Source organism: Setaria viridis, chromosome 9 (assembly GCF_005286985.2).
Source record: "Setaria viridis chromosome 9, Setaria_viridis_v4.0, whole genome shotgun sequence".
In the NCBI taxonomy this organism is placed as follows: Eukaryota; Viridiplantae; Streptophyta; class Magnoliopsida; order Poales; family Poaceae; genus Setaria; species Setaria viridis.
Window position 1 is genome coordinate 99,956 of NC_048271.2, and position 23,741 is coordinate 123,696.

At 44.9% G+C, this 23,741-nt stretch overlaps 5 protein-coding genes across 5 annotated transcripts; 3 read left to right on the forward strand and 2 right to left on the reverse strand.

The window, feature by feature from the left end:
• The first annotated feature begins 113 nt into the window (after positions 1–113).
• On the forward strand, positions 114–1,616 carry LOC140220048 (uncharacterized). Its single transcript, XM_072290929.1, has one exon. It carries the CDS (start codon positions 114–116, stop codon positions 1,614–1,616), a length of 1,503 nt encoding a protein of 500 aa, XP_072147030.1.
• Positions 1,617–2,089: 473 nt separating this feature from the next.
• On the forward strand, positions 2,090–4,167 carry LOC117839259 (uncharacterized). Its single transcript, XM_034719556.2, has 6 exons — positions 2,090–2,437; positions 2,565–2,679; positions 2,764–2,845; positions 3,460–3,511; positions 3,625–3,679; positions 3,763–4,167. The coding sequence occupies exons 1-6, from the start codon at positions 2,090–2,092 to the stop codon at positions 3,936–3,938; spliced, it is 828 nt and encodes a 275-aa protein (XP_034575447.2). The 3' UTR covers positions 3,939–4,167.
• On the reverse strand, positions 3,817–7,495 carry LOC117839258 (pentatricopeptide repeat-containing protein At5g52850, chloroplastic). Its single transcript, XM_034719554.2, has 2 exons — positions 4,619–7,495; positions 3,817–3,951 (listed from the first exon to the last, which is right to left on the reverse strand). The coding sequence occupies exon 1, from the start codon at positions 7,214–7,216 to the stop codon at positions 5,096–5,098; it is 2,121 nt and encodes a 706-aa protein (XP_034575445.1). The 5' UTR covers positions 7,217–7,495; the 3' UTR covers positions 3,817–3,951; positions 4,619–5,095.
• A 1,777-nt stretch (positions 7,496–9,272) lies between these two features.
• Positions 9,273–13,494, forward strand: LOC117837268 (rhodanese-like domain-containing protein 8, chloroplastic). Its single transcript, XM_034716859.2, has 8 exons — positions 9,273–9,651; positions 9,913–9,966; positions 10,292–10,441; positions 12,077–12,251; positions 12,362–12,450; positions 12,528–12,625; positions 12,752–13,033; positions 13,114–13,494. Exons 1-8 carry the CDS (start codon positions 9,283–9,285, stop codon positions 13,292–13,294), a joined length of 1,398 nt encoding a protein of 465 aa, XP_034572750.1. The 5' UTR covers positions 9,273–9,282; the 3' UTR covers positions 13,295–13,494.
• A 276-nt stretch (positions 13,495–13,770) lies between these two features.
• Positions 13,771–22,817, reverse strand: LOC117837266 (COP1-interacting protein 7). The gene is made up of 13 exons (XM_034716856.2): positions 22,433–22,817; positions 21,691–21,870; positions 21,450–21,570; positions 21,327–21,366; positions 20,691–20,743; positions 20,536–20,597; positions 19,988–20,140; positions 18,849–19,060; positions 17,056–18,551; positions 15,168–16,085; positions 14,580–14,937; positions 14,341–14,394; positions 13,771–14,135 (listed from the first exon to the last, which is right to left on the reverse strand). Exons 1-13 carry the CDS (start codon positions 22,489–22,491, stop codon positions 14,074–14,076), a joined length of 3,768 nt encoding a protein of 1,255 aa, XP_034572747.1. The 5' UTR covers positions 22,492–22,817; the 3' UTR covers positions 13,771–14,073.
• Between the last annotated feature and the right edge of the window lie 924 nt (positions 22,818–23,741).

The window sequence follows — 23,741 nt, forward strand, 5'->3', positions numbered from 1 at the left end:
AGGACGGCGGGGAGAAGGTGATCGTGCATGCATCCCCAGCTCGCTAAGCCAATTGCTGTTCTGAATGGAATCTTCATCAGAACAAAAAATAAAAAGAGGGCAATTCTGAATGAATGAATTATTCATCTCCTCCTCCTCCTCAGCTAGCAACAATGGCCGCAGCAGCGCACTGGCGACGCCACCGATGGACGGCCCTGCGGTCCCTGCTCCTCGTGGCTCTGCTCCACCGCCTCCACTGCCTGGCCTTCCTCGCCGCCTCGTCGCCCGTGTGGCTGCTCGCCGCCTTCCTCCTCGGCGTCGTCCTCGTCCACAGCGAGCCCAACGTCCCGCTAGCGGCAGCATCAGAGGATGAAGACCGCCACCTCTACAAGAAGATCCGCCACCTCTCCTCCGCCGGCTCCTCCTCCGCGGAGGACGACAGCGCAGACGACGGGTCCTCGGCCACCAGCTCGGAGGACCATCTCGTCGGCGGCGAGAAAGAGGAGGAGGAGGAGGTGGTCAAGGCGGCCGTGGCCTGGACGGCGGACGACGAGCACAGCATCCAGAGCATCGGCTCGCTGGAGCTGGAGAGGGACGCCAGGCTGGAGAAGCTCATGTCCAGGCGCAGCATCCACCGGAACCTCATCGACCTCGACGTCCACATCCCCGCCGTGCTGACCAAGAACCCCTTCGACCTCCACCATCATCATCATCATTGCGACGACACCGGCTCGGCCCCTTCGTTCCTGCTCGGCCAGCACAGCAACCCCTTCGATTTCCCCGAGATGCAGATGAGACGGCACGAGAGTTTCACTGCCGGCGCCGCCGCCAGGCCATCGCGCTTCAGGCCCTACTTTGTCGCCGACGTGCCGGAGGGAGGAGGCGGGGACGCAACCGGCAGAGACAACTCCAACTCCTCCTCGAGCACGTCGTCCTCGGCGGCCAGCGACCACCACCTGCAGGCTCAACAACAAGCCGCAGCAGTCAAAGTAGAAGACGAAGCACCGGCAGCACCGCCGCCGGAAGCAGCAGCGACGTCGCCGCGCAAGTGGGGCGAGAACGGGATGGTGGCGGCGGTAGACGTCGAGCTCATCAGCGACTCCTCTGACGACGACATGTCGCTGCCGGGTGATGGTGCCGCCGCCGGCAGCCTGAGCAACCCCCCGGATGAGGACGAGGAGGACTCCTTCGAGGTAGAGAGCATCACGCAGCAAGTAGCTGCTGCAGGTAACCCCCATGCGAGTGCCGTGGAGATGTCGTCGTCGGTGCCGTCTCCGTCTCCGTCAGTGCTAAGGCGGCACGCGACCATCAGCAGCAAGGAGTGGGTGGCACCCACTACGCTGGCGTCGGTGGAGGAGAACGAGAGGAGGGAGAGGGAGCACCACATCTTGGGCCCTGTTCCAGTGGTCATTGACGACTCCCCCGCCACCGTCACCAGAGATGGATCAGCTGCAGGCGCAGTGGTCGCAGCAGCGGCGGCAGCAAAACCACCACCGCCAGCAGCAGCACCGCCGCCGCCAGCAGCGCCATCACCGTCACCGTCACCACCAGCACCATCAGCAGCACCAGCACCGAAGCCGAGCAGCAAGTCTAAGGCCACCTCCAAGAAGGCTGTCTTCGGCTTCTTCCGAAAATAATGATGCTTTTCTTTTCCTTTATTGATTGATTGACAGTCTCTCAAGCTTGTACTGTACACAGACAAGAGCAGTTTAAAGCCAGCCCAAGAAACAAATTAATTATAAATAGCAAACGATTCTCAAAAAGAAAGCAATCCACGATTCAGATTCTTACGACTAAGCAGTTAGTTGGATTTCCTCTTTATCAATGAAATAGGCACATTCTTGTGCTGCTTTCATTCAAAAAAAAAGCAGTTAGTTGGATTACATCCAAAGAAAGCAATCCCTTACTTCACATAGTAGGCAATGGATGGTGCAATGGACATCACGTTCCATTCATTCCATGCCACACTCAGGAGTCCATCTTATTCTTAAACCACCAACCAAGCAAATCTGTCCAGCTGAAAGCTCTACATCACATATCTAGCACCCCTTCAGGCGACCTCTTTCATCAAGCCAGCCCGCCCCTTCCCTTTGCTCACACACCCAACACCATGAACTCCACCTTGGCATCTATCTCCTTCCAATCCCCCTGTTTCAAGCTTCAACCAGCTTCTCAACTGCGCCTCTGGCCTCCTCGACAACAGGAGACAAGCGGCGCTCACACAAGGAAACAAGGACTTCCCCTAAAGCCTCTACACGCAGTACTAGGAGCAGACAGAAACCGCAGACTCAAAAATGCTAACCTCAGAGGTTCCACCTTACCATCTTCGCCCCTGTCAGATGTTGTTCAGGAGTTTTACTCCTCCCTCAATGAAAAGAACAGCAAAAGGCTGGATAAGTTGATTGCACCTGATTGCATCGTCGAGGATACCGCATATTATAAGCCACTGGATGTCAAGGTCATTTTCTCATCTGCTTCAGCATTTCACAGTCCGATTACCTCTGCATGTTAGATTGGAGCATAAGCTATTAGGGCCAGGTTCCTATACTTAAGTTCACAAAAAGAAAAAAAAATATCACATGCAGTGTACCCGTATCTACTTCAAAAGACTGATGGAATCCATGGGAGAGAACGTCAAATTTGCCATCGATGAGGTTTGTCAAGGTGCAGAGCACACCGCTGCAGTAATGTGGCACCTTGGTAAGATTCTCCATTGGGAATCCAAATTACAAAGTGATGGGAAAATCTGATAGGGTAATGATTTCGCCATATTGCTTATTACAGAATGGAATGGATACATTATCCCCTTTACCAAGGGCTGCAGCTTCTACATAGGTTCTGAAAATGGAGCAGTGCTTCTTATCAGGTCCTACTCTCCCCCCCTCTCTCTCTGTCTCTCTCTTTCATTTTGTACCATTTGCATGAAGCAAGTGGCTTTATTATTCTTTTTTAAAAGGCAAAATTTGCCACAGGACTCTGAACTTTGCTGGTGTTTGCTATTTCACACCGAACATTCAATAATTGTCTAGGAACCATACAAACCAATCATTAGAATAATAGTTCTGTGATTTCAGTGAGAGAACTCTGTAGACGACACCCATGCCCTTGCAATACTATGGAGCGCGCAAAAGCTGAAGCCACTTTACAATCCTCCTGTATACACGCAAATCAATGACATCATTTCATCCTGTGACAAATACTATGATCCAGCTAGGGAAAAAAAAACATGCTACCTAAAATGAAGGGCAAAATAGTCTATTCACTATCTCACATAAAATCAAAGGAAATGTTATTCTAATGGTCGCGGTGTATTGTGGCAAAGATCCATAAATTCGTAATAGTATGTAGCCAATTATTGAAAGTTCGGTGTGAAATAGCTACTGCCAACAAAGTTCAATATGGTGTGACAAATTTTGCCTTTAGAAAAAATAAGCATGCTTCCCTTTACCTGAGATATCAATGATTTCACATACACTGCAGGAAAGTTCACATCTTTGATGAGTCACCACTGAAACCAGGAAAGTGGGCATTGGTAGGGCACACTAATGAGTCTCGTGTTTTTACTGTTGTATGCTGTATCATTCCGATTGAACGAAGCCATAGCTTGCACTAATCATCTCCCATGAAAAATTCCAATGCCTGCAGGAAATACTCAATATTGTCACCAGCTTACTCAACATGTTCCCCAAAATAGCTGAAGGTATGTGCTTCATAAGATCAACAAAGGTTCGGTATAAACTGTTATTACCTAAAATCTAGCTAAGCATGCCAGTATGCCCGCAGGTTTCCTCAAGGATCCAGAAGCAGTAGTTCAACCTTTCGTAAAGCTCTACAAATTTTATGTGGAGCCTTTTATCCTCCCTTTTCTAGCATACTACACCCACTTTTGGACATATGTGGCTCGAGGATTGACTGTGGTGCTCCATATCTTGTATAACTTATTTAAAAGGCTCATATAAAGAGCTAAAGTGACTGAAATTCAGAAAAATAAATTTGCAAAGAATCATCTATATTAGTATAGTATTAGCAGTAACATCAGGAACGAGTGGAGAAGCAACCAGCCCATGAGAACCAGCTGTACTATGGGAAGAATTAATGACCCAGAACTTTTTCATATGATGCTATTCTGGTTATCATATCCATGTCTCTGTGAAACAGAAATTGGCAAAAATTCACTTTTGAAGGAAATGACTACCAGCATAAAGATGCAGATATTTACATGAAATGGTTGCAAGGAATACAGAGTATTTACTTTTGCTACATCAGTTTTATTAAAAACATCGAGAAAAATGTATCCTGAAAGTGCCACCTGTAAATCTCCCAATGGTTGATTGTCAGTTCTATTGGTACATAATATATGCCAGTTTTGTGATAAAGGAGACAATGGACTACATTAGGCAGTACAGTACTACAGTTCACAAGTTTACAGGAAAGATCAAACAAAAAAAAATCAAACCACGTTTCTGTATTACAGCTTCAAATAGTAAAAAGATATGGTACTAACTTTCTATCTCTAGTATTATGTATCATAATTTGAGCTTGAAAATTGACTGCATTGAGCAGAATAGTTTTTCTTTTGTGACAAGAAGCAACTATTCAGAGCATCTGCTATCTGAGTATGTTAGCACAGGATGCTTACCAGAATTGAAATAAGCGCTGTTGTACAAGACAATTGATTAATTTCTGCTGGTTAACTGAGTAAGTGAAGGTGGTGGATGCCATGTATTGTATGTAGTTTCTGTGCAATTAAATCTCTATAAAATCTTGAAGGTGGGAAGTGTCTCCACACGAACAAATAAGCAGACTCTGAATTAACCTTCTTTTCATCACAAGCTTGATACGGAGTCGTTTTTCTTATATTGAAGAAATTTCCCAGAAATAATACTTCCGTTTTCTTGGGAATACATAATAACAAGAACCCAAGCTCGGTGTACAGAAATGGATTGGCAGCCCATAGCTTGGATACCTGCACCCCTCATCATCCCGCAAACCTGTCTGCTCATTGTGATCTTGTATCCGAGGAGCACCATGATGCCTGAAATACATATTCCGTATTACTGAATCTGATGGATCCAACTCCAGTGCCTTGTTTGCGATATATTTGCCAACCACCGGATCATTGTGGAGCTTGTAAAATGCCAGCTGGGTCCTGTAAATTGACAAAATCTAGCTGAACTGGCATTGCCTCGATGGTGTGTGCCACCTCTGCAAGACGGCCTGCTTGTCTTAGCATATCTAGAAACCATGTGCAGTGGCTCTTTTGTGGGGGAACACCGAACAGATTCATCATAGAGTAGAAATGTTTGATTCCAGTGTCAACTAAGCCACCATGACTGCAGGCGGAAAGCACAACTGAGAAAGTGACCCCATCAGGCTGAGCTCCAGTCAAAATCATGTCTTCAAAAGCCGACAAAGCTTCAGCGTAACAGCCATTAGATGCCAGCCCGGATATAATAGCATTCCAGGACACAACACTGGGTTCCCTGATTGACCGGAAAGCACTCTTAGCATCCTCCAAACACTTGCACCTGCTGTACATGTCAATAAGGCTGTTGGAGACAGATACCTCATCACTCAATCCCAATTTGACGGCGCAGCTGTGCAGCTGCTTCCCAGCCTCTATGGATGCCAAGGTTGCAGCAGCGGAAAGGAAGCAAGCTAGGCTGAAACCGTCAATATCAACCTCCTCGTGGAACATATGAAGTATCATCTCGAGGGCCCTGTGGTGAAGCCCCATCTGATTCAGCCCTTTGGCTAGGCTAGTGTATGTGAATCTGTCCCTCACGAAAGACATTGTGGTAGCCACATTCCACGCATCGTCCATTCTAGCAGACCTTGCATATACATTGACCAACGAGTTCCCAACAGTCGCGTCCAATGACTCAAAGCTGGTCTTAAGCACATAGGCATGGATTTTTGCAGCGAGTAGACATGCATGTGCGGAGGTTGAGCCTTTCAGAAGAGTGGACAGGGTGAAGGAGTTGGGCTGCACCCCGGTAGCCCGCATGCGAGCAAATGCTGCAAAAGCCTCTTGGTCCCTGCCATGGCGCACGAGTCCAGCGATGAATATAGTCCAGGACACCACGTTGGGTGTGTCGACGGCACGGAAAGCATGCAGCAGGTCGAGGAAACGTGTGGAGGACTTGCTGTAGAAATCCAGGAGCGCGTTGCAAGCAGAGGTGTCGTGCTCCAGATGAAACTTGAAGAGGCGGGCATGGAGCAGCCGCCCAATGTGCAGCGAGTGGGCCGCGGCGCAGGCAGCGATGAGCGCTGCATAGGTGAAGGCGTTGGGTGGCACCGCGGCGCGTTCCATGTCACGGAACGCCCGCAAAGCATGCTGGAGCTGGCCACCCCGCGAGTAGGCGGTGATGATGGCCGTCCAGAGCACGACGTCGGTCTCGGGCGTGGCGTGGAGCACGGTGCGCGCGGAGGCCATGGCACCGCAGGCGGCGTACATGTGGAGGAGCGCGGTCTTGAGGACGAGACTGAGGTGGGGACCCCAGCAGCCCCAGCGGAGGAGCTGGGCGTGGAGCTGGGTGCCGTAGCGGCGCAGGCGCGTGGAGGTGCAGGCGGCGAGCAGCTTGGAGAAGGTGTGCTGGGTGGGCGCGCAGAGCGGGAGCATGCGCGGGTAGAGCGCGAGCGCCCGGTGGCGGTCCCCGGCGCGGAGGAGGGCGGAGATCATGGCGGTGTAGGACACGGCGTCCGGGTGCAGCATTTCGTCGAACACCCTGGTGGCGCTGGCCATGTCGTCGCAGTCGGAGTAGAAGGTGAGGAGGGAGCATGCGAGGACGGGGTTGAAGGCGGCCAGGCCACGACGGCAGGCTTGGGCGTGTATCTGGTAGGCCAGGCGGCGGTCGCGGCAGCGGAGCAGTGCGGCATAGGCGAGCTGGTCGGAGGTGGCGACGGCGGGGTGGGCTCGGAGGACGCGGCGGAAGACGGTGAGTGCGGCGTCGTGGCGGCCGGAGCGCGCGTGGTCAGCAACGGCGGCGGCCCAGGAGGAGGCGGAGCGCTGGTGGCGGAAGACGGCCATGGCTGCCATGCGCGACTCCTGGCTTGGGGGTGGCGGCTGCTTGGTTTTTTTGGATTTGCATGCGGTGATGATTGCCAAGAACAGAACCACAGCATATCTTTCCTTCCTTTCCCAATCATCACCACCACTACCATCATCATCATCATCTGAAGCAGCAAAGCAGCCGTGGTATGTAATGTAAGTATGAATGAATCGAGAATTATCCATCTGTTTCTGAATCCTCCCGAGGAGCTCAATCTTCACCACCCCAGCGATGCATACAACAGCGTGTGGAAGCTTAAAGGATTGTGAAACATTTTCCTGCCAACGGAGTTACAGAATGCAAACCGCAAACACTAAGCCTATAAACACCCTTTGCCAATCTTTCAGAGAGCACTCTTGATCTATATTAATCAAAAATTGTTACTAATTAATATTACCGCACAAAATCACGCTCAAGAGCAAACATGAAAAGGAACAAGATACCAGCAGTCAGCTGACCTTCCTCCGATCCTCATCGGAGTTGCAAATTAAAGAATAATATGACGCAACTAGCATAGCATAATATGACGCAAACACAGGAGTTGCAAAGAATTTGGGATATAAAAGAGACTCAGGGGCATCGACAAGGGGGATGAGCAACAAGGTGAACCACAAGCATTTCTCACCGTGTACCAAACTACAAGACCACAAGCAGCTCTCACGTGCCCTTAGATTCATAATTAAAAATATTTCCCTTCATTTCAAACTACAAGACCTAATTTTAACTTAACATGGTCTTAAAAGATCATACTTCTATTGCTAATTCCCTTGTAATATGTTGTTCTTAGCAACAAGGTTTCATCATTAGAAAGTATTTCTAAATATAGATCCGACGTAACTACTTTAATCTGTAGCATAAACTTTTATAGTGTTGGACTAATAATTGTTAAAGATTACCATGTTTGAATCTTGAAATGTGGCATGCCTTTTATTTTAATAAGGTGGAGGGAGTATTATTTATGGTTATAGTTTTGTTTTTAACAAAATTATACTATATAAGAGGAATTATATGTCGAAAAGCATAACTGTTGACGGAAAAGCATAACTGTTGGCACGTTAACAACACATTTCAGTGTTATTTTAGTGATATTATTGGATTAATTCTTACACTAACACATCACTTGGTATCTAAAATAACTCCATACTTACATGCGTATTGTATTTTGAATTATATTACAAATTGATAGGAAATATGATATAAATATATAGTTTTTGCATGAGTTTGATTTGGACCTGGACATTGAATGGTGCAAGGAACCCACACGAAAGAGGGAAGGACACGAAGGCCATAGGACATGCTGGGTTGATCGGCCTAGAGCCCATTGACATATCAACCTAGCCCATTATACCCTCTAAATACGTCCACACTTGATTGACCTTCATTCCAAAAGAATTTGACACGAAGGTCACAGAACATGGTGGGGCTGATCAGCCTAGAGCCCTTTGACCTATCGGTCTAGCTCATTATGCCCTCTAAATACGTCCACACTTGATCGACCTTCATTCAAAAAGAGTACGGCGGCAAAACATTTGATGTTTTGGCAAATTAATCTCATGGTTAAGCGAAAGAAAAACAGATCAACTTGAAAAGATTTATTCGCTTCAGCTTATTCAGTCGGCTTATCAACCACCAAACAGTATTTTCCTCTCACAACAAATCAGCCGTTTCAACTTTTCAGCCGGCTTATAAGCTGAAGCGAACAGGCCATTACATTTTCATATGAAAGTCGGCAAGACCTAAATCAATTGGCCATGACGTATTTCCTTTTCTCGCAAAATGCCCTCTAAATACGTCCACACTTGATCGACCTTCGTTCCAAAAGAGTAAGTGGCAAAACATTTGACGTTTTGGCAAATTAATCTTGTGGTTAAGCGAAAGAAAAACAAATCAACTTGAAAAGATTTACATCTTCATATGAAAGTCGGCAAGACCTAAATTAATTGGCCATGACGTATTTTCTTTTCTCGACTTTGCATCTTTCGTCCCATGGCATCTTCAGACAATTTATGAAGAGAGGGGTGGAAAGATTTTCATTGAGGCTCTGAAAGTTACCGACGAGTATCATCAGAACGAAACTTTATATACTTATTTCCGAAACTATAAAATCTAATGAAACTGGACTTGAGGCTAGAGACCGTCTTGCAAATAAATACTACAACCAGCCTATAAAACTAGCAAAATAAAACTCTCCATTACCATTCCTTGTTTCATTCGTTAACACGAACCTATTTCGGCCAATCTAAACTGCGAAATGGAACTCTCCGGTGGGAGCGGAATTTTGCTTCTGTGGGGATACCGATATCGCCGTTCTCAGGATAGCGTGAAAGCCATGGCGTCCGCCGTCCACCACCTCCTCGCGCTCCTCCTCCGACCTCTCCCTCCCCCGGCTTGCCATCCCCGCCACTCCTTCTCGCCACGCCCTGCCCGCCTCCATTCCTTCTTCCCGGCTCCCGGTTGCCGCCTCGGCACACATGCCGTTGCGCTTGCAGAGCCAGACTTGGTGCCCCCGGATGAGGAGGAGGACGACGACGACGCCCGGTTCGTCGTGGTGACCTTCTACAAATTCGTGCCCCTCGAGGATCCCCGCGCCGAGGTCGCCAGCCACCTCCACTTCCTCCAGGTTCTCTTCCTTCCTGCTTTGCCTCCGTCTCATACTACTGTGTGCCTGTGTCTGTGTCTGTTCTCCACCCAATTTGCCGCACTGCGAAATGAACTCGTCATATTGATTTTGACGCCAGCTCCATTCTGGATTTTTAGAACCACATTGCCACATGTCTCCTCTAGTTCTTTTCAATTTTGTATCTTTGGTCATCCGAAAGACTGAAACGATGTAATTTTCCATATACTCATGCGTTGCGTTATTCTTCGTCTTATGTATCAGGGACGCGATATACATGGTCGCATTTACTTGAATGAGCAGGGAATCAATGCTCAGGTAACACAAGCTTCTGCTTCCCCGAGTATTTCTCATGATTCCAGTTATGCGGGCATGGACGCCTAACCTATGTTCTCAGCAAATGCCTTTGCATCCTGTCTACTCTTTTTTCAAACAACTGTAGGCACAAGCAATTTTCCACTTGGGACAATATTGAAGTAACACTTATTATATGATGTGGAAATTTAGAAAGTAGCTTGCTAACTGTTTTAAGTGGTTATATTAATGCATGTGAATGCGCTAGGTCCTATATTTACATGATCTAAAAATGCCGCAGCGGTGATATTTTTTCTAAGTTTTATTCTAAATTTTTCTATTGCCGCAGTACAGTGGTCCACGCAAAGATGCAGTGGCATATGCAGACTGGGTTAAAAAAGATCATCGGTTTTGTGATATGCTTGTTCAAACCTCGCCAGCTTTAACTGGGCATGCCTTTCCTCGACTGAAACTGCGGTACAAGCCATCACTTGTTCAGGTAAGCAAGCCCTGTTTTCTGTTGCAAAGGAAATACAAGGTTCTGTAGCATCGTATTGGCTCCACGGGTAGCTTACATAATCAAGGGTCAAGGAAATAAAGTTTGAGCAAATGTGTGTGCTTCAGTAGGAGAAATTGTTAGCTGACTGTTTCAGGGTTCAATCCCCGAGCTTGTATGTCTAAAGCTTAGTTACTTCGTTACAGACCCAAAAGATTATACGTTGACGACAAACTTCCACAGTTGTGCCCCTATCTCCTCTCTCTCGTCATCTCGTGTTGCTACTGTTTCACTGATGAGGAATTACCTTGGATACCTTAGGGCCTGTTTGTTTGAGCTGCAGCTTTTGGCTTTTGGTTCTGAAAAGCCAACAATAGCTTTTAGAAGATGTTTTTAGCTTTCTGGGCTCAGCTGAGCTTTTCATATAAACTCAGCTTTTCTAGTTTTCTGGCTTTCCGGAAGATTGGTTTTTCACGCTGAGAAGCTGCCTAGAAGTTCAAACAAACAGGCCGTTACTGATTTATGTTGGAACTAGCCTGAGCTGTTCCTTCTTCTGATGTATCCCTAACTTGCTTTCTGATGGAACTGGCTGAAGGCCTTCCGTCTAGAAAACAAATTTATGGGTCACAAAATTACCTCTTAGTTCAGTATTGACCAGCAATGTACAGTTTGTTCATTGAATGTTAGTTCAGACAAGAAATTTGGTGCCTGTACAAGTTTACATGCTAGCAGTTGTTAGGTGACAACTGCTCCCGCTCTTTTGTAGATCTGGAGTTGAAAGTGCAGCGTTATATGCTAAACACGTGAAAGAGCAGCATTTCAGTATTTGGAGCTTTCCATGCCATCATTGTCATCTTTAGCCGATATTTGAGCTACCTACCTTCAGCTTCACCGCTCCCTCTAGGCTGCACACTTGGTGATTGGTTCTTTTAGCCAAGAGTTTCCAATCAAGCTGCATTGCTTGTGGTAGTTGTTGTAGGTTCGTCCTGAGGAGTTCCAGGCCAGTTGAGACTTTGAGAGGCCCTTGAGTAGGGAAATAGTGTCATTTGCAGATGTCAGCCAGGGGCGCATTTCAACCCTTGAAGAGGCCTTAAGGTTCTTCTCGTAGTTTATTCATTTCTGAGGACAAAGCAGGCTTATTATTGGTACCACTTTGGAGGGGATCAGCTTCAGGTTAGGTGCTTCTCCTGCGTGCCATCCACCGTCACTGTTGAGCTGAGGGGCTATCTCCGATTGTTCGCTATCCTAGCCGTGTCTTGCTCGTCATGGTTTTTCCCTTGCCAGGCTGTGGCTCACTTTGCTATTGCTACTCTTCTCTGTCAAGCTTTGTGCAACGGTGATCCTCTCCTCCTCATCAGGACTTTATTTAGTTCAACGTGTCAGAGGGTTGAGTGCTTGGTTTTATCCTTCTGTTGTTCATGCCGTGTTTGATCCACAGTTGTGCTGGCTGTGTTGCTAGTGGGCATTTTGCTTTCAGCCTGGGGTTTGAGTTGTGGGTTCTTCTCGAAGTCTCCATTTAGATCTGGGGTTGTATCTCTTTTTCCCTTTGTTTTCTGCTACCCTATTAATATAAATCGGCAGTTTCCTTGTCTAGTATTATTTTGTCCCAAGACATCTTATTTCAAACGATATTTCCAGTTAGAAGGAGGGAGTTTGCATCTTCCATTGCTGGACCCTAGCATGCGCGCGACGCCATTGACTCCATCAAAGTGGAAGGAAAGACTTAAAGCTAAGGCATGCCTTGATGTGCCCTCAAGTGAAACGCCTGGAGATACATCTGGGAGGAGGCTTCTGCTGCTTGATGTCAGAAATGGTGAAGTACTTTTACACTGCACATAGATACAAGCACTTGGGTTCGGGATCAATACTCGCACCTTATTCCTTCTTTGAATGGCAAATCAGTGTGTTCTTATCTTGGATCAGGCTATGAATGGGATGTTGGGCATTTTGAAGGTGCTGAGCGCCCTAACGTGGACTGCTTCAGAAGCACTTCCTTTGGGCTCTCCGAAGAGGTAACACGTACTGCCCTGGCTCTGATGGATCGTCTGTTTGCGACTGTTGGTTAAACATAGTACTTGGTGGTGTACAGATGTCGGATCCTCTGAATGGCCTAGACAAAGAGAAGACGGATATACTGATGTACTGCACCGGCGGGATAAGATGCGACGTATATTCAACAATTCTCAGGTAATATTATGCTGAACATGAGCGTGTCTGTAATATGCGTGTGTTCTTGAGGACGACGTACAGTTAGAGCTTGATGATCAACTCCGACAGCCGACAGGGCTATCTGCTGATTATATTGTTGTGCAGGAAGAAGGGCTTTCGGAATCTGTACACACTGGAGGGAGGAGTGTCCAACTATCTCAAGGCGGAGGGGCCTGCCGGGTGGGTGGGGAATCTGTTCGTCTTCGATGGCCGGCTATCGCTGCCGCCGGCGACGTTCAGGCGGCAACTATCTCAAGAGGAAGAAGCTGCTGGTGCTGCTGCTGTTGAGAAGGAGAGGTGGGTGGGGCGCTGCTACTCGTGCGGATCGGAGGTGGTGGAGCTGCGCCACCGCAACTGCGCCAACATCGACTGCAACCGCCTTTACCTGTGCGTCAAGTTATCGTCTCCATCTCATCTCTCGTCTCTCCCATCATCTCTGACTGAGCAATGCCAATGCATGCGTGCAGTTGCTGCGGCTGGTGTGCGGAGGAGCTGGCCGGCTGCTGCTGCTCCGACTGCAAGGCCGCCCCTCGGCTGCGGCCGCTCCTGCCGGGCCACCAGAGATATTTGAAATGGCATGTCTACCGTGATGGATTGCTGACGGCCCACGGAGAGGACGACGATGCTGCTGATCGAGGGTTTTATTAGTTGATTGATTGAATTGAACACAACACATGCATGATGAACATGAACCAGGTGGGTGGGTATTCAGATTTCAGGCTGACAGTTTGTCCACACCACACCACACCACACAGATGGATCCATCTACCTATGATGAATGTAAATATTTGTGTGGAAATGAAATGAAATGAAATGAAACGCCATATATAAAATGGAGTGATGCATCATGTCCCGAACCTCCAACAATGCAATAACAAAACAATTATATCGCAAGTTAAAGTGTTATATTAAAGGTGTGTCGATGTCCTAAATGAATTACATTTGGAATTAAAGGGAGTAATCGACCGCAAGCATCATAAAACAAAATTATTAATAAAGTGCACCTAGATCCTTAAAAAAATTTCAAGGTCCAGTTAGCACCTGTCTCCTTAAAATTTTTAGGAGGTCCACATTAGACCTAGAATAATCTCAATAGTGAACCATTTGTACTTGGGATTTTGGAATCAATAAATCTGCTGACAGGCTGTATTATATTCCTTCCACAACCATACAAGAACTGTAGTACAGCTGGAGTATCAGCACACAAAACAAAACAAATAGTTTGGGTACGAAACAAGGGAATGTACAACAAACCAATCATCCATCCATCATACATGAACTTCACATACGCTGTTTACAGACGATGACGCCATATAGTATGTACGTATACATATATATACTAGAAAGAAAACCAAAGCTGTTCCAAACTCATCCCAAGAAGTATGTACTGTACTGTGCTATTCCTCCCAATTGCCGTTGATCCATGTTCACAGTACAATCACCTTGTGCTTGCTGCGGAATGGTGACAGCAGGGAAAACGACCGAGAAGCTGCAGCAGCAAACAAGCATAGTGAGTATTTCACAAACAAGTTCTGGAAATAAATTCAGATAGTGCTCCCGCTTGAGCATTGGGACCAAGAAAAGGAGTTTTCGCTTCACAAAATAGTATTTTACTGGTGACAATATTCAATTAATGCATATGAATATGAAAATACATTCAAAAGACAAATTGTGCTTGTGCTATTAATAGTAACCTTTAGAAGAAGCACTAGAATCCTCTTGTGAAATAAGATTCTTCAGCATCGACCCTGAAATATTAAACACGGCAATGTGGTGAGCATTCTTGACAAAAGCATGGGCATATTTAAGCGCTGAAAGATATTTTCTACTGTTCCCTCTTCTTAAACAATATTAGCAGAATCCCCTTGGTATATAATGGTCTTATGCAAACAACATTATTTAATAAGTCAACTATTTGGGACGGACTACATACCCTCTCCCGCTGGGGCATCATCAACTGAAGACGCGTCGGAATCCATTGCACCCTCACTCAAGGCTGATGCCTGGCTTTTCCTGCCAAATTTCAAAAGTTTCCTGAAGCCTTTTGGCTCTTTGCTTCGAGGTTTTTCATTTACCTCATTGCCCTCAACTGAAACTGAGTACACAGGCTCAGGTACTCGAGCCTTAATGCTATCCACATGCACAAGCGATCCAGATTCTTGCACAGGTAATTGACTGTAGTCAGAAGCATTCTCCAGGGATGTCACCCTAGCAAAAGGGGCCTGGTAGGGTTTCTCCATGGCAGCCAAGGTTGGCCTCTCAGGTTCATCTTTTCGACACTCAGTCACCACCTAGTCACAACAGGCATTCTTTTAAAACTCTAGCTTATGGGATCCGTAATCAAATAATAATTCCATCATAAAAGGATGCATTCAAGTTAATAGTAAAGGAGCAAATTTGGCCATTGAATTGAAGACCGCATACATACCAAATCAGAAATACTATGCAGAGAAATGATGAGACAGATCACGACGAACAAAGGCTTGAATGAGAACTGAAAAGAACAGCATAAAGACCATACCTCATATGAGTTCCCCTGGTCATCAGGTCCATTGGTGACAGGGCTCTCAGCGTCCGGAAGAATAAGTGGAGAAGGTGGACCCCTGATGGCAGCATACTCCAATTCTGGGCTGGGCTTCTCTGTCCTGTCATCACTAGAAGTTTCCTTTGCTGCATTTCTTCCAGAATGTGGAATGACTAGAGGTGTTGAAACCACCTCATTTTCAAGCATCACAACGGTCTTCTCAACCACCAAACTATCATCACTGCTGTTCATCCTTGAGATGTTACCATCAGTTTTCTTTACACCAGCAGTTTCTGTTGTAGGAGCTTTAGCTCCATGTGAAACCTCTTTCTTTTCTTTGGCAGCTACTGCATTTTTCACAACAGCAGGAGCTTGTGGGGATTTTACTTTCAGTTCTGGTAGTGTTGCTGATTTACTCTGGTCAAGTTGCATTATAGCTGAAATTTTCTTTGTCTGGGTATCCTGTGGCATGCTTCTTCTCCGTGGGTGGTCCACACTTGCTGACTTGGAATTCGAAGGATGGTCAGTCAAACCGTTGTTTTTAGGTTCAGCAAGCTTTTTCAATCGCTCACTGGATGATTCAGCTCTCCCACCTTTCTCCTTCTTCACATCTGTCAACGATGAGGTTGACTTACTAACTGCATTTGTATTATCATTTAGTTTGCTTGCTTTTACTGTTTTTCGGGGATCAGTCCCTGTGGTAGTTTTGGCAGGAAGTTTTCTGAGAGGTGAAGAGGATGCAGGTTCTGCATCGCTGAACTTTGAGCTCTTGTAGGTACTGGGAGAAACCTTGGGAGAAGGTTTCACTTTTGGCTGCTGTGGTGCAGTTGACGCACTGGAAGTGCTACTTCTTGCAGCAATTCTCTTTTGCCTCTCCAGCTTAAGCCTTTCTAGCCGTTTGATCTGTTCCTCTTCCTGGAAATGCAAAAATTCACCAATTCAATGTTGCAAAGTATTAGAAATCTAGCAGCAGCAACCAAAGTTGTCCGGTTATACTAATTTATCAATAAATAAACCTCCATTATAAGAAAAGACAGGACAACAAGGATCACTACCCCAATTCGAGTTATTCTTCATGTTAAATCACTTGTATTTGTATGCCTAAACAGCGGTTTAGCCCGTTTAAACACTGCACAGTGGCCAGTTGTCCCCAATTAAACATCTGTTTATCCCGATTAAACAGACATTTTTCCTCAATAACATCGTTGGAGGCTGACCCAGCTGCAAGTTGCACCACCTGCTGGTTTTGGTAAGAACCTGTAAGGCTGTAAGCACTTGGTAAGAGCTTGCGTGTGAGTGCCTTCAAATTTCCCACTTTTTTACATCCTAGTAGTTGGTAGGCACACATAATCTTGCTGTATTTTTTTTGTTGTTTTCTGCTAACAATGGCAGGTGAGCAAGGTGTATTTTTTTTGTTGTTTTCTGCTAACAATGGCAGGTGAGCAAGGTGAGGAAGATGAACCTCTCACACCAAAGACACAAGCAACCAGGGATTACTTGGCACGCTTACTGAATGAACACACACTGAACATCACAGCAGCGGTGAATGAGACCAGAGAGGCCTTGAACAACAACACCACCGAAAGGTTGGGACACTAAAGCGGTGCATCATGATAGGTCAGACTGGAGGGCAGAGGCAGTATTTAGACATTCTGGTTGTTTTAAAAATAAAGCTCACAATCATATTTCGCATCAAAACTACAGGATTCTTGACAAGCTAATAAGAGAACATCGTATGTGAAAATGTAAACTGTGTAAAACACTAACTAGGTCAAAAGGACAAATGCTGAGGGGCAAGGAGCATCATACATTGTTATGCAGAAGCATGTACGATAGAATTCGCAGAAAAGGATCGATGGGTATAAAAAAATCAATGCACCAATACCTGCTCTTTCTTTGCCTTTTGAAGATCCGCTTTATATGCTCGCAAGTTTTGTGCACGTTTCTGTGCATCAGTCATTGGGCCTTTTGATGATGATAATCGCCTCACTAAAGCATCTTTCCTTCGTTTATCCAAACTCTCCTGTGAACTTCTTAGCCGCTTATCTTTCTCTGGCTTTACTTCATCCACATTGCTCAATGCTGCCTCTTCCACAGGTGCATCTACAACCATGGCAGCAGGTTGGCTCTGCATCTGACTGTTATAATCCAGTGCCGGATCATATCCAAATGAAATGTCTTCACATCCACGCTCTGGCATCAACTCATCTGGCTCATAGAAAAGCTGATCACCAGCTTTAGCATCTGATACCTTTTGAACAGTTGAGGGAAGCTCAACATCTATGTCAATTGCAGTACGGCTTTCTGGTCCAAGATTATCCTCTGAGGTGAACCTAAGAGGTATCATAAAGGACTCATCTGCCATGCTGTGCGCATTTTTTTCCACCAGGGTGGGGTTCTTGTACTGTGCTTCTGCAAGAGGGTCCAAAGAACTCCCTCTGTGCATTGACTTTTCCTGTCCATAAATCATGAAGTCATCACTTGCACCTCTTCTGTATCTCCCATCTCCAGCTTCAATCTCCTTTATGCAATCACTAGCAACACCACTACCTTCCCCCGACATCATAAGTTCATCACCAGACAGCATCTGCTGTGGCCTAATCCTCCCATTTTCTATATTGAAACCTACTGTACTACGTTCATTGGCACCAGCAGAATCTCGCTCTGCCAAGAGAATAGAATCATCAATGCCTGTGCTCTCCTTCCTCCTTGCTGGGGGTGGTTCTTTTTCACTGGCGAATAGGTCGGTATCATTATCTCTTGTCTTCTCATCAGATCTTAGCAGGAAACTCTGGAAGACATTCCAGTTCCCTGGGTCTCCATCTTGCCCATACGACATTTCATCCTTATTATATTCATCTGCAGACTCAAGAATGATCTTTCTAGCATCTTTCTTCTTTGAAATTGAGCTCTTATTCTTTTTCTTTCTAGACTTGGTGTTCAGATCATCGCTGTCCTCAGATGCTACATCTGAACCTGTTTGTGATTCACTGTCTGATGATCCATGCCTTTTTGATGTTACATTTATGTTTCGTATGACAACCACACTGGGCTTCTTCTTGCCTGTCCTTTTATCCTTTTTATGGGACCTGTGACCATAAGAAGTCTCCCTCTCTGAACCGCTCTGGTCACTTCCATCATCTGAAGTTTCTGAGTCCTTGCTATCTGAGGAGTGTTTCTTTGATGCTCTCCTTTCTGAGTGGTGGTGCCTAGTATCGTCCATTGAGGGGTAGGGGGAAGGGTAATATGGGTTCATTCCAGGATAGTAAGGCATGCCTTGCATAGAGTAAGGCGGATGCATTGCCCACGGTGGATATGCTGACTGATATGGACCATGGAAGAACTCATGGGGTGCTCCAGAGTGCTGAGATGTCCTCTGATCTGTCAAGCAACACAAGTTATTGCTGAGATCCAAGGACATTTTTATTCAGTCATTAATGGGAAAACAACTCTAAAATCAAGCATGGGACAAATAGCTTCAAGGAGTTGAATCAACAGTTGTGCAAATAATGAATGAATAGGAAATCCAGCATCCATCAAAAGAAAATGTTCCTGGATAGTAATTATCCAAACTCATGGAAAAATAAGTTGCTATGAGCTTTTTAGAATGTAAGTTGGTCATTGCACCAAACAGCATGAGTCTATTAGCTTGGAGGGTGTTAAGACATCAAAATATACCTGCTTTAGAAGCATCTTCTCCATTTGCATCTCCATTGGAAACAGACATGGTTTCCATAGTTTGCTTCATGTTGTCCCCCATAAACATAATGCCAGAAGGATTAAAGGGAGCAAATTCCGAGCGTGCAGACATTGCTTCAGGTTCAACTTCAATCCATTGTCCGGTTTCATGCTTTTGCTTCCACAACCCAATGAAATGTGTACATGCCTTCCTATTTGTTGAAAGTACACCAAAGCGGTTAGCATGAAAGGATTTAATGTTAACGCTGTGAAAATTTGCTTTCAGGCAACTGTTTGTAACTTAGTCAAGGAGGTCAAACAGCAGTAAGTTTATGCGCTTGTATGGGCGTGAGTCCTAGGTACCCAATCTATTAATTTGTAGTTTCATGTCCCTGAACTTGCGAAGTGGTTCACTAGAGGTCCAAACCTCCCTAAGTCACTAATTACTGTTGATCCACCTGTTTGCCATCTCCATGCCATCCAGGTCACCCTAATTTTGCCAACCCATCATTCATATCACAACTAGCCCCCACATGACAGCCAATAAACAAACAAAGATTCTGATGGTACCCACGGCAGAGAGATGAGGGAGAGATGACCCACACCACTGACTTGTGGGTGCAGCATTTAGTGTCCAAGATGGCACATAGTCAGCATGCCATGTAAACGATCAGGTATCAACTGAGAAGGTTTGGACCTCGGGCAAAACACAAACACTTAAAAACTTTAGGTGCATGGAACTCAAATTAATAGTTCAGGACCCCAGATAATGCCCCATAACAAGTTTAGGGACTGCAGTGCACTTTACTCAGTCTATGAAAGAACCATCCACAGCATGGCTCAACAATGATATGTGATCAACTGATAAAGCCATATAGTTGAAGCTATTTGCATATTGCAACAACTTCCGATATTTGGATTCTCTCAACAATTTCAACATTTGGAAAATAGCCTCCTGGCTCCCACATTATACTGTCGCCAGAGTAGAATCCAAGAAAACAGCACATAGATATGCTACAGAGTCAGGTGCAGATAAATTAGCAGTCCTATCGTCATGAGACAGATGTACAGGATACTCAAAATGAGATATCCAACCTATCAGGCAAATTATTTATTAGACATAAGAAGGCTATACTTACATCAAGCGAGAAGCACCAAAACGCTCTGCAAATGTGATCAAATACACCAAGTTGTCAATATCAAACCCTGCTGCTACAGCACGTGCAAAGGCCATAGCCTGCTCTTTACGCAAGACTGTTTTGCGAGTCTCCAACACTCTGAGCAATTGAGCTCTACAAAATACGAAGTGTGTAATAAGATGATTGTATTAACAGCATCCTGTAACGCGGTTAAATTCAGCATGCAAAAAAAAAGATGAACGCTCCAGAAACAAAAACAACTCATCCAAAAATTAAACAGATCCCGGCCATATACACTGGTGTGTCTCCCTTATCTAAGAAAAAAATAAGCATAGTAAAAGAATCAAATGATGATGATGCTAGAAGTATATACATTTCTTCATTAAATGGAGCATATGTTACTCAACAAATGAAGATTAGTTCTATTTTAAACATTATGTATTATCCATGAAGATTCCATTTCAAAAAAAAAGTTTTGTTGCCATACATGAAAAACCTTAAAGTACCACATTACAGAAAACAGAAAGGGATGTTTTAGACATAAGTACTTTGAATTCTCCTCCTGAGTAGCACCGTTATTCTGCACTGGTAGAGTTGGCTGTGTGCCAGCCTGCCAACAATATGGAATCTCAGAATTAGATAACACATTTATACCCTGACTCTTTTGCAGAAAGAAAAGGCGAGTTTATCCATACAACTTTACCTTATATGGAACAAGCGCCATATCTGCATCAGGATCGAAAATTGTCTTACTACCTGTAAGCAGATGGATCAAGGACATTCAGCAACAAGGCAAGAAAAAAAAATACAAGAGCCATCTCCAAATCAAGTTGCAGCTCATATCCATCCTTATTGAAACATGTAACTAATTTTTAAAGCAGAAGAGAACGATCTCTTCTTAAAAATGCACAACGCGATAATTAGCCCCCATCTCAAAATGTACAGCTTCCAGTGAGCTAGCTAAAACTAAAACAATTAATTTCACAATTGATAAGCACTACTGAAGGTTGCTCATGCATAAACCAATATATATGTTGGCATTTTCCTTGTGCAGCCTAGTGTATTGAAAATTAAAGCTATCTATCTGTACCAAATTCAACATATGTGCCTGATGCTACATCTCAATTTGCAGCAAACCCTAATAACGAATAAATTCTAAAAGTACATCCTGCATTGCAATTTGCCAAGTTTTTGTTCAAGGAAATACAAAAAGTATTTTTTTCTCAGTAATAAGTAAGCATTGCTGAGTACTTAGGTGATAAAACAAAGAGCTTCAAGATATGCTGTTTTTTCTACGGATCATGATGAAAGAAACAAGAAATGCACATCGGTGTTTGACCTTCCATGCAATCCACCGATTTCCCATTATGGTCTTCCACCTAACAAAGTGCAAATAAGAACATCTCATCTTTCTGATATTACTATGTTAATCACAAGTTATCCAGCACAGATGTCTACTTACAGATCTCAAACCAAGGCTGTCGTTGCCCTGGACAGCAATGGCATCCTCAATCTGCAATATCTCAGACTCTATTGTTGTGACCCGCTCCAGGACCTCCGGTGTACTCACAAAACGAACAAACCTGCCAAGGCCAACCATGCAAATCACCACCCCGATAATCTAAACAAAAAGATGCAAATCGCCACCCCTGACGCTGTGAAATGCAATTGGGTGGCAAGATGAAGAGAAACCGAGCACCAACCTCTCCACTGTGCCCCTGGTAAACCATGGCGCATCAATCTCTGGACCCGGCTCAAGTGTGATTGAATAGCCTCCCTTGGCAATCTGCTCTTGTGCAACCTTAAGATGCGCGACGAATGGGTTCAGCAAACCAGAGGCTATCTTCTCCTTCCATCCATTTGCCACCACAACTAAGTCACACCTACAAAAGATGGGGAGAAGAGAGAAATAAACTATTATGATGTGCTTGCTACTGCACCACAATGGCAGAAGCATTGGCCATTACAAACGATGGTAAGCCCCCCTGTCTGTTTCAGTTGGGATTGTGAATTATAGCTTTTACAATCGCAAGCTGAAACAAACAAACAAGCAGCCTTTCATATACAAATAGGACCTAGGTTGTGTCCCTAGTATCCGATCAGAAAACAATTTAGAGCATGAGCACATCAGATCTATAGCACCGCAGTTATGCGCGCCACACACAGCATTGAGATAGTGAAGCCTACATATGAGGCAAAGGCGAAAGCTTTTGCCATTTCACGGAGAAATAACCATCGGCGGCTTCCAGGTGGAACAAAGATGGCGGCTTTGCCATATATATGCCAGAGCATCCAGAGGTCGCCCCATTTTTGGCAACACGCCACACAACAGAGGACCGACACGGTATTAACCAGTCAGACGACACAAAAAAGAAGAGCAAGCAGTTCTTGAGATGAAACCGAGAAATATCGCTGCGAGTTTCTTGAGCAGATCCGGTAGCTCACCTGGTGCGGGTCGGGGTGAGCTGGAACACCGCCGATTCAAGCCGCGTCTCCGGCCTCATTGCAGAACAGTTGTAGTCGATCCCCCTTGGGTATCAGATCTTGCAGGAATGGATCAGAAGACTAAGGGGATGCTAGAGTGCAAGGAAGATTACTGATTTTGGAGGAGGAAAATGCTGAGAATTACGATAGAAAACGAAAGGGAACCGAAGAACATGAGCAATTAAAGAATCAAAGAAGAGATAAATAGCAATCGGGAAAATAAATAATGAAATATGGGGAGGCAGAGAAAGAGGTAGAGAGTGTGGGTGGTTGTTGAGTGCAGTGCAGACTGCAGACATACAACCAGACAAGGGTGGAGAGAGCTCTGCTGCTGCTGCTGCTTGCTTTTGCTTTTATTTATATTATGCCACACGAAATAAAAAGTTCATAATTTTCCAAAAAAAAATAAAACGTTCATGTCACGGGGGTTACTACTCTCCCATTTTGGCTAGCAAGGCTGAATAGGCTGATGAATAGATTGTTGAAGAGGAAAACAAGAGAGATTCTTTAGTTTGAAAAAAAACTAGAGAGATTCATTATTTATATAACAGAAGATTGTACATAAACACAAGCAGAAATTGGCATGAACAAGTAGAAAGGTGGAAAAGAGGATACGTCAGCCTTTTTCGCTTAGTTGGTGGCTGCAGCAGATTAGACGAGAGAGGGGCACGCAGCAGATTCGTTTCTAAGGGATCATGACGTCTCAATTTCATTTGGAAAGTGAAAGCTGTGCTTGTAACTTCGAATCATCTTTATATTTTTTTTCCAAAAAAATTGAGAGCAAATATATATAAAACGCACAAACCTACCACCGTGCATCATATCAAAATGGGACTGTCTACACAGTAGTATATCAATATAAATTGACTTAATTTTTAATAATAATTGTGTGGGTGTGTGCATGTAGCAGCACAATTAGGGAAAGCTTATTAGAAAAACTGAGGTCCATGGTGTTTCGTTTGTTGTGCTGCCAACATCACAGTCTGTGACATACACAAGGCCATCTTGATTAGGTCGGCCTTTTTTGTCATCTAGAGTATTGTGTAGGGACATTCCTGGTTGTTTTGTTTTGTACCTAGAAAGCAGAGAACAAAAGGAAACATAAACTAAATAACCTTACATTTATATATCAAGTAATTACCAGAATACTCCCGACAATTTGGAACATTTTAACTTTTTTGTTAGATTTATCTAGATATAGTGTATCTATGAATCTAGAAAAGTTATAGTGACATACGATTTGGAACGGAGGGAGCAGATGCACATTAAT